Source organism: Populus nigra, chromosome 17 (assembly GCF_951802175.1).
Source record: "Populus nigra chromosome 17, ddPopNigr1.1, whole genome shotgun sequence".
In the NCBI taxonomy this organism is placed as follows: domain Eukaryota; kingdom Viridiplantae; phylum Streptophyta; class Magnoliopsida; order Malpighiales; family Salicaceae; genus Populus; species Populus nigra.
In genome coordinates, this window is record NC_084868.1 from 13,028,270 (window position 1) to 13,043,097 (window position 14,828).

General features: G+C 38.9%; 2 protein-coding genes across 2 annotated transcripts; both read left to right on the top strand.

Annotated features, from left to right (window-relative positions):
- The first annotated feature begins 8,992 nt into the window (after nucleotides 1-8,992).
- On the top strand, nucleotides 8,993-11,425 carry LOC133677230 (7-deoxyloganetin glucosyltransferase-like). Its single transcript, XM_062099135.1, has 2 exons — nucleotides 8,993-9,607; nucleotides 10,014-11,425. The coding sequence occupies exons 1-2, from the start codon at nucleotides 9,088-9,090 to the stop codon at nucleotides 10,958-10,960; spliced, it is 1,467 nt and encodes a 488-aa protein (XP_061955119.1). The 5' UTR covers nucleotides 8,993-9,087; the 3' UTR covers nucleotides 10,961-11,425.
- Nucleotides 11,426-12,569: 1,144 nt separating this feature from the next.
- Nucleotides 12,570-14,364, top strand: LOC133677468 (7-deoxyloganetin glucosyltransferase-like). The gene is made up of 2 exons (XM_062099549.1): nucleotides 12,570-13,112; nucleotides 13,206-14,364. The coding sequence occupies exons 1-2, from the start codon at nucleotides 12,629-12,631 to the stop codon at nucleotides 14,156-14,158; spliced, it is 1,437 nt and encodes a 478-aa protein (XP_061955533.1). The 5' UTR covers nucleotides 12,570-12,628; the 3' UTR covers nucleotides 14,159-14,364.
- Nucleotides 14,365-14,828: the final 464 nt, after the last annotated feature.

Sequence of the window (14,828 nt, forward strand, 5' to 3'; positions counted from 1 at the left end):
ACAACTTTTGAGGGGAAATGCATCCCCTAGACCCAATTAAAATTTAAAATTAATTGGCAAGTAGAGAAAATACAAAGACAAACACAATTAATCACACAAAAATACAAATATAATTTACATAGTTTGGCAACTTTGTAAACAAAACAATAAGAGAAATTCACTATAAAAAAAATAAAAAATTACAAAGTGTTGAATAAAATTGCTATTATCTAAAATCCTAAAGTAACATCAACTCTTGTTTTTCTCTCTTCTATCTGCCTATCAAAAAAATAAAGAGAATAAAAACACTTACAAATAAATCTTACCCTAAAATATGACAACTATAGATTTTTATATAGATTAAATACATGAATATTCTTTTCTCACCTGATTCACAATTTAAAACAAAACTGACAGTTGAATTCAAGATATGTATAAGAAAAGAGGAAATGAAATTGAAATCAGTTGAATTACAGCTCATTGATTGAGATGAGCATTAACCATGGAGGACCACTTCAATTGATTCTTCAGAAAACAACAGACAACTTTTGAGGGGAAATGCATCCCCTAGACATGGAGGACCACTCCCATTGATTCTTCAGAAAACTACAGACAACTGTTGAGGGGAAATGCATCCCCTAGACCCCTGTATCATGCATGTCATGAACCATGGAGGACGACCACTTCAATTGATTCTTCAGAAAACTATATACAGGCGACTTCTGAGAGGAAATGCATCCCCTAGACCCATGTATAAAGTCCCTTCATAAAAATGGTTGAGGGTCATTGACGCAACAGAAAACAGTAAATGAATACGATCAACGTCAATATTCCGTAAATGATTTACAACGAGAGAAACTCTCAGAAAACTCAAGGTTTGTTTATTCAATAATCAATCGCCCCCAGTCAGAGGCCTTACAATGGTATTTAAAGCAAAACTCTAACCTAACCCATGACGGATAAGGAAACGACACAAAACATTAAATTTACCATAAATGGCAAATTTGAGATAAATGCAGAATATGAAAGGCCTACAAATCCTGAGCAAACAGGAATTGACGAAAGTCAATTCGGACTCGGAAATCAAGAGTTATGGCTAAAACAAAACTTTCCAAACATGGTAAAAATGACGATTTCAGGGCCGAAACGATGGAATTTGGCTAAAAACTGGTGGACATCAGGGGCGTAGCCCTGACTTCCTCCACAAACGGCGAAATGCATTGACTCGGTGAGTTTCGCGGCATTCCAACTTCGACGCCCCGGCTGCTGAAATTCAGTTGCCTTTGAATTTCGGGTGATCCCTCTTGAGCATGTATGCTTCCGCTACTTGTTCTACATCAGACTCCTCCACTTGAAAAGAACTCGACCTCGAGTTAGGTTCTGGATCGGGATCAGGATACAAGTGTTCCTCTGCATAATACTGAAACAAATATGCAACGTTGAAAGTCTTGGAAATGCCCATGGTTTCGGGAAGATCAATTACATAGGCATTATCGTTGATCTTCTTCAAAACCTGATACGGACCATATTTCTTGGGCTTCAGCTTGTTGTAAGTGCCTACGGGAAACCTTTCTTTGCGCAAGAAAACCATCACGGAATCTCCCTCTTCAAACACCTGGCAACGTCGATGCCTATCCGCCGCAGCCTTGTACTTTGCATTTGTTGCTTCCAACCTCTGCCTCACTTCCTCCTGCACGGTCTGGCCTTGTGTCGCCATGTTCTCAGCGGCCATACTAAATCCTGGGCCTCCCTTGGGTAGACGAACTAAGTCCATTGTATGTCTCGGTGGTGTCACATATATCATAGCAAAAGGAGTCTTCCCCGTTACGCTATGAACAACACTATTGTAAGCAAACTCAGCCTGTGGCAACGCATGATCCCACTGTTTTGGTTTATCCCCACAAATGCTACGAACCAGATTTCCCAAAGTTATGTTTGTCACCTCTGTCTGCACATCAATTTGCGGGTGCGCGGTTGTGCTTCGGTTCAGCGAAGTCTGAAACATCTTCCATAAAGTCACCCAAAAATGGCTAAGGAATTTCGTGTCGCGATCAGAAGTAATTGACTGCGGCACTCCGTGAAGTCGGACCACCTCCCTGAAAAATAACCAGGCTATATGTGAAGCATCTGAGGTCTTTCGGCAAGGGATGAAGTGAGCCATTTTTGAAAACCTGTCAACCACCACAAAAACAGAATCCACCCCTCGCTGGGTGTGAGGCAACCCCAGCACAAAATCCATAGACAAATCCTCCCAAATATTGTTAGGAATAGGTAAAGGTGTGTAAAGACCAGTATTTTGCGACTGACCTTTAGATACCTGACAAATATAGCACCTCTGTACAAAATTGCCGACGTCTCTCTTCAGTTGCGGCCAGAAATATCGTGCCTCTAAGCTAGCCACTGTTTTGTCCCTGCCCAAGTGTCCACTCAATCCACCCCCATGAAGGTCACGGATTAATTTCTCTCGCAGCGACATCCGGGGTATATACAAACGATTTCCGCGAAACAGAAAACTTTCGCTCTCATGAAAATCACTGACGAGGTGTTTCTCAAGGCACTTCGCCCAGATTTCTTTGAAATCCTCATCCTCCTGATACAAATCCTTTAGGCACTCAAACCCCACTATCTCATGAGCCAATGTCACAAGCAGATTGGCATGACGGCTCAACGCATCGGCAACCCGATTCAAAGCACCAGACTTGTGTCAAATAGCAAAAGGGAACTTTTGAAGAAAAGTTGCCCATCTGACATGCATGTTATCCAAGTGCTTCTGGCTATTAATAAATTTCAGAGCTTGGTGATCAGTGTACAAAACAAACTCCCGCTGCACTAGATAGTGTTCCCAATGCTTTAAAGCTCGGACCACCGCGTAAAACTCTTGGCTATACGTACTCCACTTCTGACGAGCCTCACTCAACTTCTCACTGAAGAAGGCTACTGGTCTTTTCTCCTGGGATAGCACAGCCCCAATTCCCACGCCACTCGCATCACATTCAACTTCGAAAATCTTCTCAAAACTGGGTAGGGCCAATACTGGTGCGATGCATAGCTTCTCCTTTATCAACACAAAGCTCGTTTCTGCCTCTTACCCCCACTGAAATTTGCCTTTCTTCATGCACTCGGTTATTGGTGCCATGACAGTACTAAAGTTCCGAATAAATCGGCGGTAGAAAGTGGCTAATCCGTGGAAGCTCCGAACTTCACCCACGGTCTTCGGTGCAGGCCATTCTCTAATTGCTCGGACCTTCTCTTCATCCACATGAATCCCCTCTGAACTTACCACATAACCCAGAAACAACAAGCTATCCGTCATAAAGCTGTACTTTTTCAGATTAAGGAATAGTTGGTTCTCTTGTAGCACCGCCAACACATCCCGTAACTGCTCCACATGCTCATCCGCGGTCTTACTATAGATAAGGATATCGTCGAAATAAACGACAACAAATTTCCCCACAAAAGGCCTCAATACCTGATTCATCACGCACATAAAAGTGCTGGGCGCGTTGGATAACCCAAACGGCATAACCAGCCACTCATATAACCCGTCTTTGCTTTTGAATGTTGTCTTCCACTCGTCCCCTGGTCTGACCCGAATCTGGTGATATCCACTGCGGAGGTCAATTTTTGAGAATAACTTCGAGCCCTCAAGCTGATCCAACATGTCATCTAGGCGGGGAATTGGGAAGCGATACTTGACGGTTATCTTGTTGATAGCTTGGTTGTCCACACACATACGGCAACTCCCATCTTTCTTTGGCGTTAACAACGCAGGAACCGCGCACGGACTCATGCTTTCACGGATAAAACCCTTCTGCAACAAGTCTTCAATTTTCTCCCTCAAGACCTCGTTCTCTTTCAGACTCATCCGATAATGAGGTATATTTGGCAAGCTGGCCCCTGGTATGAGGTCTATATGGTGCTGGACATCACTCAAGGGTGGTAGATTATTCGGCAACTCTTCCGAAGTGATATCCCTGAATTGATCTATCAATGGTTTCAGCCTGTCAGGGACTGTCACCGAAGCCTCAACTTCCCCTTCCACCACGAGGGCTTTCACTACGAGCGCATAGAACTCTGGCGCACCCTTGATGTCTGCCACAAACTCTGTATCCGAACTGGACACTGTCAAAAACAATTGCTTCCCCACTTCAGAAGCCTTACCGAACAGTGCCTTCCTTTTGTAAGGAGCCATAGCAATTTTATGTGACCCCCACATGAACAAATAAGTATTATCCCAACCCTTGTAGGTAATATCAACATCATACTGCCACGGCCGACCCAACAACACATGACTAGCATCCATATCAATCACATCGCAAACTACTTCATCTTTATATATTTTTCCAATGGAAATAGGAACGCGACAAATTTCAGTTACCTTCACCGTGGGTCCTTTCTTAATCCAGCCGATAGTGTATGGAGTCGGGTGCTTCTCGGTTGGTAGCTTTAGGTGTTCAACTAGGCCCCTTGGAACGAAGTTCTCGCAACTCCCGCTATCCACAATTAAGTTGCACACCTTCTGGCTCACGGTGCAGTATGAGCGGAAGATGTTATTCCGTTGTCCTGTGTCCTCTTGCCTTGGAGTGTATAATATCCGTTGCACTAAACAGTTGATTCGTTCTCCATCCTCCTCAGCGAACTCTACCCCCTCATAACAGTCATCCTCCCTTGCATAATCTCCAGTAGCCTCTGGATCATCTCCAGTAGCCTCTGGATCCCCTTCTTCCCCTTCGATCCAGTTGACAGGTTTGCGACGATCTGGGCAAGTGTTAGAGAGATGCCCAGGTTTCCGACAGCGATAACAAACTCCAGGTGCAGGTCTGGCGTAAGGGTTGGGATTCAAGTTCGTGTTCGTGTTCGTGTTCTGATTTAGATTTCTGGGTATATTCCTGTTGCCTTGGGCTGCTTGGCTGCTGCTGCTGCCTCCTTCTTTGTTCTGATTCAATACGCCTGCTTGGCTGCTGTTGCCACCCTTGTCTCTGGTATTAAACGAAGACTCTGGATTGTTTCGATGAAACCCTGAGACTCCTCCTCTTCGCTCCATCAGTTCAGCTTTCAATGCCAGATTATGAGCTTCCTCCACAGTCCAAACCACCTGTAACCCAATCTTATCTCGCAATGACGATTTCAATCCATTCATATACTTGGCTACGCGCTGCCCCTCTGTCTCGTTAAGATTGTTTCGCTCCAAGAGTCTAGAGAACTCCACAGTATAATCAAACACAGATCTGGATCCTTGTGAGCAATCTTGAAGTAATTGAAACAAATATTGTTCATAATCTGGTGGCAGAAACCTCCCTATCATCAGTTGCTTCATCCTACGCCAAGTCCTTACAAGCGCCTTTCCTTGTCGCTGCCGATTCTTCTGTAATTGATCCCACCATACTGCAGCCCCTCCCTTTAATCGGAAGGCTACAAACCTCACCATCTTTTCTTCTGGTATCTCCATCATCTCAAAGAATCGCTCCACTTCGGTAACCTAATCAAGAAAATCTTCAATTCGCAGATTCCCATTGAAACTGGGCAGATCTGCTTTCAGGCGATAATCATCTTGCTCCCTCGGACGTCTCGCAGGTGGAGGTAAACCGTATCCCATGTCATCTTTTTCGTCAGAATCATCCTCGCTGTCAGGTTGGATGCGAGGTGCTGGGTTGCGTCTTCTATCAACAGGTTGGCCTCTGGCAATTCCTTCGGTGCGAGCCCTGTTAACTGGTGGCCTGTTATTGGCGTTGAGGTTAACCCTGGCAGCAAGCATCTCGCGAATCTGCGCTACTTATTGCCGCGTCTCCTCCACTGCCGCCCACAAGGCCTCTACTCCATGGTATCCGCCAATAGAGTTTTCGTCTCCTGCTTCGTTATTTGCCATTGAGTTCAGCAAATCCGTGCTCTGATACCAATTGACGCAGCAGAAAACTGTAAATGAATACGACCAACGTCAATATTCCGTAAATGATTTACAATGAGAGAAACTCTCAGAAAACTCAAGGTTTGTTTATTCAATAATCAATCGCCCCCGGCCAGAGGCCTTACAATGGTATTTAAAGCAAAACTCTAACCTAACCCATGACGGATAAGGAAACGACACAAAACATTAAATTTACCATAAATGGCAAATTTGAGATAAATGCAGAATATGAAAGGCCTATAAATCCTGAGCAAACAGAAATTGACGAAAGTCAATTCGGACTCGGAAATCAAGAGTTATGGCTAAAACGAAACTTTCCAAAAATGGTAAAAATGACGATTTCGGGGCCGAAATGATGGAATTTGGCCAAAAACTGGTGGACATCAGGGGCGTAGCCCTGACTTCCTCCGTTAACGGCGAAACGCATTGACTCAGTGAGTTTCGCGGCATTCCGACTTCGACGCCCCGGCTGCCGAAATTCAGTTGCCTTTGAATTTCGGGTGATCCTCTTGAGCATGTATGCTTCCGCTACTTGTTCTACATCAGTCATTTTCACTTTTGGCAAGAATAGAGCAGGAAAATTAATATCTTCTTCTCCACTAGTAATTTTAGCTCCTGAACAGTCCAAAGAAGTTCTTAGTTCAGTTTGCTAAGGAGGAAAGAACTATTATAATGATTTTCCTTGGCCATGCATGATACTGGTAAAAATTAATGAGTAATGCTACTCCCAATACATATTAGGAAAATTATAATACAGGTTTCTATCCAATAAATTGTATCATTCATATTCAATCAATACAATAAAAAATACAATTATGAAAACAAACATGTTGTGTGTTGATTGTTTTTCCTAAATAATGCTGTACTTGTAGTAATTTTACCAAAGGACAAGAGAGACCGTTCGAGGGATTTGTGCCCGTTCGAGGGACCACTTACTTAATTTATGAAACGATGAGGCATAAGTAATTAAATCTTGATAACATAACAATGTCTACTTAGTCGGTTATATATATATATATATATATATATATATATATATATAATAACTAAGTTATATGGATAGTCTGAATCGATGGAACAGGGTTAAGTCTGAGAAGATACCTGAGTTTCGTGAAGCAACAACACTGATGTTGGAGATGGAGAGTCTTGGAGACAGCGCCAGCTTGGAAGCTGTAAAACTGCTGGCTAATTTATGGCTACACGCAATCGATCACTTGATGATTAAAAAGGGAAAAGCCCTTTTGTTTATAGGGCGGTGACGCTGGCTAAACGCAAGCCCTATTTTGCTAGTGGCACCCTGCATCGAAGGTAACTTGGCAGCCATTGCTACGCAAGGAATAAATTTATCTAAAGCCATTCATTTGGCTCAGTTTACTCAGTATACTAATATTTTTGGGATTTAACTATACATTTGAATTCTCTATTTACTTATTTTAATTTATAACATAACAAAAATTATAATCTCCCTTAATTAACCTGTAAGGTTGGATGAAACGACATACGTATACTTTATGGCATTTGATTAAAAAAAAAGAATTGACATTTGATATTTTATTGCCCTGCAAATTATAGTATTATTTATGTTTTTTTTTTAAGGAATTGGAGAAGGAATTGCCTTCTGTCCAGAGCAATTGTGTAGTTATCATGCCACACATAACAGCTAATAACATGGATAAACAGCAGACACAATCATTTTAATAATTAATAAAGACAACTTGCATGGATCTACTCTTTATGGTTTTTAAAGAATTTTTTATTTGAAAATATATTAAAATAATTTTTTATTATTTTAATATTAACATAATAAAATTATAGAAAACACTAAAAAAATAACAATTTGATAATTTTTTCAAGGAAAATACACTTTTAAAAAACACGTGAAAGTAAAAGCTACCGCATTTCTAAACGGGCTTGTTTGGAGATACAGTAAAGATTATTTTTTAAAATATTTTTTATTTAAAAATATATTAAAATAATATTTTTTTATTTTTTTAAATTTATTTTTATTATCAACACATAGAAACAGTTTAAAAATACTAAAAAATAATAATTTAAAATTAATATATATATATATATATATATATATTGACAAACATCATCTTGTGTTTAGGAATATGGTAACAGTTGCAGTTCAAAATATTTTTTACTTAAAAATATATCAAAATAATTTTTTTTTAAAAAAATTATCTTTAACATCAATGCATTAAAATAATTTAAAAATATAAAAAAAAATTCAATAACTTTTTTTTAATTTAAAAATAAAACATAATTTAACCGTATCCCCAAACACTTATTAAATGCATGAACATTTTTTCTTCTAAGAAAAAACAAAACCCCGCACTGTTCACATTAGAGTGAACAGTAAAAGCAGCCAAGGACCTGGCTTGAGGAAAATAACACTTAATTAAAAACAAATTGCTAACCAAAATATTGTTGTTATCTCTGCTGTAAATTTTGGGTTTATGTTTTTTAAATTATTCCTGCTTGAAAAAATATGAAATTATTTTATATTAATTATCTTTCCTCCTATTGGGGAACAACTCATTCACATCTAGATATTGAAGTCCTTTCATGATGGAATAAAAAAAAGTATCATATAAACAAAGTGTTGTTTTCAAGGCGAGTAGTGTCGATACGTTGTTCAATAATAAGGCTTTTCTAATATAAATTATTGCTAAATATTATGGCTGGCTACTGTAACACTGTAAAGCCAACGGTTTAATAAATTATTTTGTCTCTGGTTTTTGTTTCTATAAGTTGTCTTCATCTGTTTGCTTTTGATTCTTCCGCCAAGTTTGGCTTATTGTCCGCATATTTTGGCTCATGAGGAGAAAATAATTTAAGGATTGGAATAAACAAAACATGTGTGTTTCAGATTTCTTTGCATTTTGACAAAATTAAAGATCAGACAATGACTCCGAAATTAAGAGAACATCTGTCGCAATAGTACTGGTCACTATTAAAAGTTCCACAGATTGAGGGTTAATTATAACTCAATCACGAAATTTTATAAGAAAAATTAATTAATCCATGCGATATCAAGAATAAATAAAACAATCCCTTGTCAACCATGTTTAATTTAGCAGTGTTTTATCCTTCAAAATTGATAGATATAAGGTGGTGATGGGTGTGTTCACTTTAACATAGAATAACAGAAACTCAAGTAGCAGAGGAAATAGAGAAAGAAAGAGCGAGCTCGAGGCATGACTTGTAAAATTTTAGCTGATCATAAGCCTCATGCAGTATGTCTCCCTGCCCCAGCTCAAAGCCACATAAAGTCAATGCTTAAACTAGCAAAACTACTACATTACAAAGGTTTTCACATTACCTTTGTCAATACTGAGTTTAACCATAAACGCTTACTTAAATCTAGAGGATCTGATTCCCTGAAAGGTTTGCCCGACTTTCAGTTCGAATCCATTCCTGATGGCCTCCCTCCCTCGGATGAGAATGCCACCCAAGATTTGCCTGGACTTTGTGAAGCTGCTAGGAAGAACTTGTTGGCGCCATTTAATGACCTGCTAGACAAGCTGAATGACACAGCATCACCTGATGTTCCCCCGGTGACTTGCATCGTCTCTGATGGTTTCATGCCAGTCGCTATCGATGCTGCAGCGAAGCGCAAAATTCCTATTGCGTTGTTCTTTACTATCTCTGCTTGCAGCTTCATGGGGTTTAAACAATTTCAAGCACTCAAAGAAAAAGGTCTTGCACCACTAAAAGGTATGGACAAGGAATTCAAGTTTCTCTTGACCAATTAACTATGTTCTTTTTTTTTTAATATAAATTCTTCGTAATATGCTCGAGTACATGTTCATCCATGTACACATAATTATGAGTATTTCCATGTTCCCTTTTTAGCCCACATAATTGTATCCTTTGTTTTTCCTTTTTATTGGTTATAAGATCTTAGCACGGTGACTATATTTCGAAATACTATGACAAAGTTGGTAGAGATGGTGCTCGTCGCATCATTACTGCCTCTTTCAGCACAACCTTTCATCACAAACTATTGACTTTTGCTCTCTTTCAATTTATCTCGAGTCATTTTACTCATATACAAGCACGATGTTCACAAATTAACCCTAACGTTTACAAAATTACTCATGCATTCAATTTTTAATTGCAGACGCGAGCTTTTTAACAGATGGCTATCTAGACAGAGTAGTAGACTGGATTCCAGGAATGAAAGATATACGATTGAGGGATCTTCCAAGTTTTATGCGCACAACAGATCCAAATGACTGTCTGTTTAACTTCTCCATGGAATCTGTTGGGAGATCTCCTTCAGGTTCTGCAGTCATTTTCCATACTTTCGATTCTTTGGAGCAAGAAGTCCTGACTTCCCTTTACTCTATGTTTCCTCGTGTCTACACAATCGGTCCACTTCAATTACTTCTCAATCAAATTCAAGAAGATGATCTAAATTCTATTGATTGTAACCTATGGAAAGAAGAAGTTGAGTGTCTCCAATGGCTTGATTCCAAGAAACCCAACTCCGTAATTTATGTGAATTTTGGTAGCGTAGCAGTGGCTACAAAAGAGCAGCTCGTTGAATTTGGAATGGGACTTTCTAAGAGTGGTCACCCGTTTTTATGGATAATACGACCTGACATGATCACCGGCCACTCCGCGATATTGCCACCAGAATTCACTGAAGAAACAAAAGAAAGGGGCTTTATTTGTAGTTGGTGTCCACAAGAGGAGGTTCTCAACCACCCATCTATTGGAGGTTTTCTAACACATTGTGGTTGGGGTTCCACAATTGAGAGCATTTCTTCTGGCGTGACTATGCTTTGTTGGCCGTCCTTCGGTGATCAGCAAACAAACTGTCGGTATACATGCAATGAGTGGGCAATTGGAATGGAGATTGATAGCAATGTGACGAGAGAAAATGTGGAAAAACAAGTGAGAGAGCTGATGGAAGGAGAAGAAGGTAAGAAAATGAAGAAGAAAGTCATGGAGTGGAAGAGGTTAGCTCTCGAGGCCACTCGTCCAAGTGGTTCATCATCCATGAATTTAGACAAGTTGGTGACAGAAGTGCTCTTGTCAAGAAATCAAACTTATGACGTATAACAAGAAAACAATTGAAGCTCAAGACAAGACAGAGAGATACCTTTATTCCTTTGTTGTTTCCTAAAGTTATTGTGGTGGATATATTTCCAATTAATATCTCATGTATTCTGCGATTAAATATCATCCATAGGCCAATTGGCCCCAGTGGTTCATCATCCATCGATCTAGACAAGTTGGTGATGGAAGTGCTCTTGTCATGAAATAAAAACCGTGTCTTTATTGAAAGATAAATAAAGCTCAAGACAAATGTATTGCTTCCAAGGTCATTAGTGTCGGTGCTGAGGAGATGTTTGCCTATATTGTTTTGCTTTGCATTGATCGGTGCTGGTTGTGATGGATGAGGTAACAACTGAAAAATTAGTTTTGTTGACAATTATTGTACCATGTCAAGACTTCTTTTTGCTGGTCTAGACTGATGTAACTGGTCATTTAATTCTATCATCAATTGTTGGTAGTTTCCTTCAAGTATTATGTTTATTTTCGTTGTTTTAGGGTTTATCAATTGTCTTGTTTAAATGTCCATGTCTCTAAAGATTAAAAAAAAAAAAAAAAACATAGATATTATTGTTTAAGGCAACACATAAGAGGTGTGGTGATACTTATAGAGAAGATTATAGCAGGGTTGATGTGTATATTGTTGTATTGTTTATTAGAGAAGGCTAAGATTTCATTTGTATTCTATATATGCGTTTCCAATTCATCCTTCTATTAATGTTTTGTACAAAATCAACAATCTTGAACAAATTCATGCAGATATAATGGCTTTAAAAAAGCTAAAAGATCCATGTCTAGGAATTAAAAAAAAAATGATAATGACATGGCAGACGAGAGATGATAGGGAAAAGTGAAAGAAAAAAAAAGTTATCACAATACAGAGGAATCACCTGAAAAAAAAAAAAAAAAAAAGGGAGAGACGATGCTGAAAAAGCATGCTGAGAAACAACAAATAATAACAGCTACTGTAACACCACATATTAAAAAATCACGTGAAGGAGTGCAGATGCAGTTGGACTTGTTGGCAAAGGAGGTCAATTATGAGCGCTTTTCGAAAGAAAACTTGAAGGTGTGTACAAACTTCGGGTGCAACTTCGGGCCTACCGGAGATTTTTTGTCAATAAGAGAATATCGGGTTTCTGCTGCCCGGTTTCTTTGACATTAAAACTGAGTACAAAGTAATTTAAAATAACAATATGGTTGGGGGTGAAAAAATAAGGCGAATATAAATAAGATGAACCCAAAAATAAACCGTCTGTAAGGTTTTGGATTAGATATAGAATCCACCATAGAGATATTGACTATGGATTCAAAGGCTAATTTATATATTTGGTTAAAAAATAATATAAATTTTATTTTGAAATTTGATTTAAAATTTTAAAATTTTAGGTTGATTTGGTTTTTTAACATGATATTAGAGTTTTGATAACCATGCGATCACGAGTTCAAATTTCACAATTCTTATTTATTTAATAAAAAAAATTAAATACAAGGTTTTTATTTGAGAAAATTTATTAAAAAATAATATAAATAATATCTTGAGATCTGATTTAACAATTTAAATTTTTAAATTGAATTAGTTATTTAACACCCACCCTTAACCATAGACAACACCTAACAAATTAATATAATAGCATTCATATGACACTACAGAAGAAACATAGCATGTAAGCCATGGCTGACAAGCCTCATGCAGTTTTTATCCCCCTCCAACTTCAAAGCCACATAAAATCAATGCTAAAATTAGCCAAACTACTTCACCACAAAGGGTTTCACATAACCTTTGTCAATACCGAGTTCAATCATAGACTCCTGCTCAATTCTAGAGGCCCTGATTCCCTTAATGGCTTTCATGATTTTCGATTTGAAACCATTCCGGACAGCGTCCCTCCTTCTGATACTCTTGCATCTGCTGAAGATTTTAAGAAAAACCAACTGGCTTCATTTAATGACCTGCTTGCCAAGCTTCATGACACAACATATTCTGGTGTGCCCCCGGTGACTTGTATTGTCTCTGATGGTTTGATGCCATTTGCTATCAGTGCTGCTGAAATGCTAGGAATACCTATTGCCTTGTTCTTTACTATATCTGCATGTGTCTTCATGTGCTCCAAGCAATTTCGTGCATTAAAAGAGAAAGGCCTAGCGCCATTAGATGGTATGAATATGAAATCAATTTTTTGTTGCCCTTTGGTTTTTGAAGATTGAAATTACCTCCGAATTTGCATCCAACTGTTCTTTGTGTTTGCAGACGAGAGCTTTCAAACAAATGATTTTGCGGACAGAATCATAGACGGGATTCCAGGAATGAAGGATCTACGTTTAAGAGATATTCCAAGGTTCTCTCGAAGTACGGATCCAAATGGTTGGTTTTTTAACAACGCCATGGAAGCAGCTGAGAGTGCTTCTAAAGCTTCTGCGATTATTTTGCATACTTTTGATGCTTTGGAGCAAGAAGTTTTGAATGCTCTTTTCTCTATGCATTCTCGTGTCTTTCCAATCGGTCCACTTCAGTTGCTTCTCAATCAAGTGCCTGAAGATGATCTGAAGTCCATTGGATGTAACCTGTGGAAAGAAGAGTCCGAGTGTCTGCAATGGCTTGACTCCAAGGAACCAAACTCAGTAATTTATGTGAACTTTGGCAGTGTAGCAGTCATCTCAAAGCAGCAGTTCATTGAATTTGGAAGGGGACTTGCTAAAAGTGGTCATCCATTTTTATGGGCAATAAGACCTGATATGGTCATTGGGGACTCGCCTATTTTTCCACCAGAGTTTATGAAAGAGACTAAAGAGAGGGGCTTCATTGCTAGTTGGTGTCCACAAGAAGAAGTCCTCAGCCACCCTTCAATTGGAGGTTTTATAACTCATTGTGGATGGGGTTCCACAATTGAGAGCATTTCTTCTGGGGTGCCTATGCTTTGTTGGCCATCCTTTGGTGATCAGCAAACAAACTGTCGGTATACATGCAATGAGTGGGGAATTGGGATGGAAATTGATAGCAACGTCAAGGGAGAAAATGTGGAGAAGCTTGTGAGAGAGTTGATGGAAGGAGAGAAAGGTAAGAAAATGAAGAGCAAGTCCATGGAGTGGAAAAAATTAGCAGGAGAGGCAACTGCTCCAAATGGTTCCTCATCCATGAATTTGGACAAGCTGATAAACGAGGTGCTCTGTCATGAGAGGTCAAGAAGACTCACTCGAGATTGACTCATACTCTTCAATGTGCTTTTTGTGCTATATGTCAATTGTTAATTGATCTGGTGTTGTTAAAAAGAGCCTCAATATTTTGTATCTTCGATATTAAAGTTTGGAGTGTTGATAGTGTAATAAGTTTAAGAAGTACATGTCAGGGATTAAAGTGAACTAATTAATGCTAGGAATAAATCTGGTTCTGGAAGTGAGTTTTGAAAGAATTTCAGCTGTGACATCTCAGGCAGGAACCTGTTGTTATTTTCTCGGACATGACATATAGAATTATGGCTAGCTAAACATGGGCTGAAACTGTTGGATTTGAACTCTGTGGCTTGATTGACAATCTCCTCGTGCCCGCCCGCAGTGCATTAAATGGGAATTCAAGATTAAAGTTCGCCCTGATCTTCCCTAGATTCAAAGTTCAAACATGAGACTTTCGTATGGAAAATACAAGATTTATTTAGAATACCAACTGATATGGACACACTACAATCCGTGTTTTATCATTAAGAATTTCAGCTGTGACATCTCAGGCAGGAATAATCTTCCCTAGATTCAAACATGAGACTTTCATATGGAAAATACAAGATTTATTTAGAATACCAACTGATATGGACACACTACGATCCATGCTTTATCAGTAAGGTATCTTATACTGATCCCAATGGCTAGCAGGGTGTCCCCC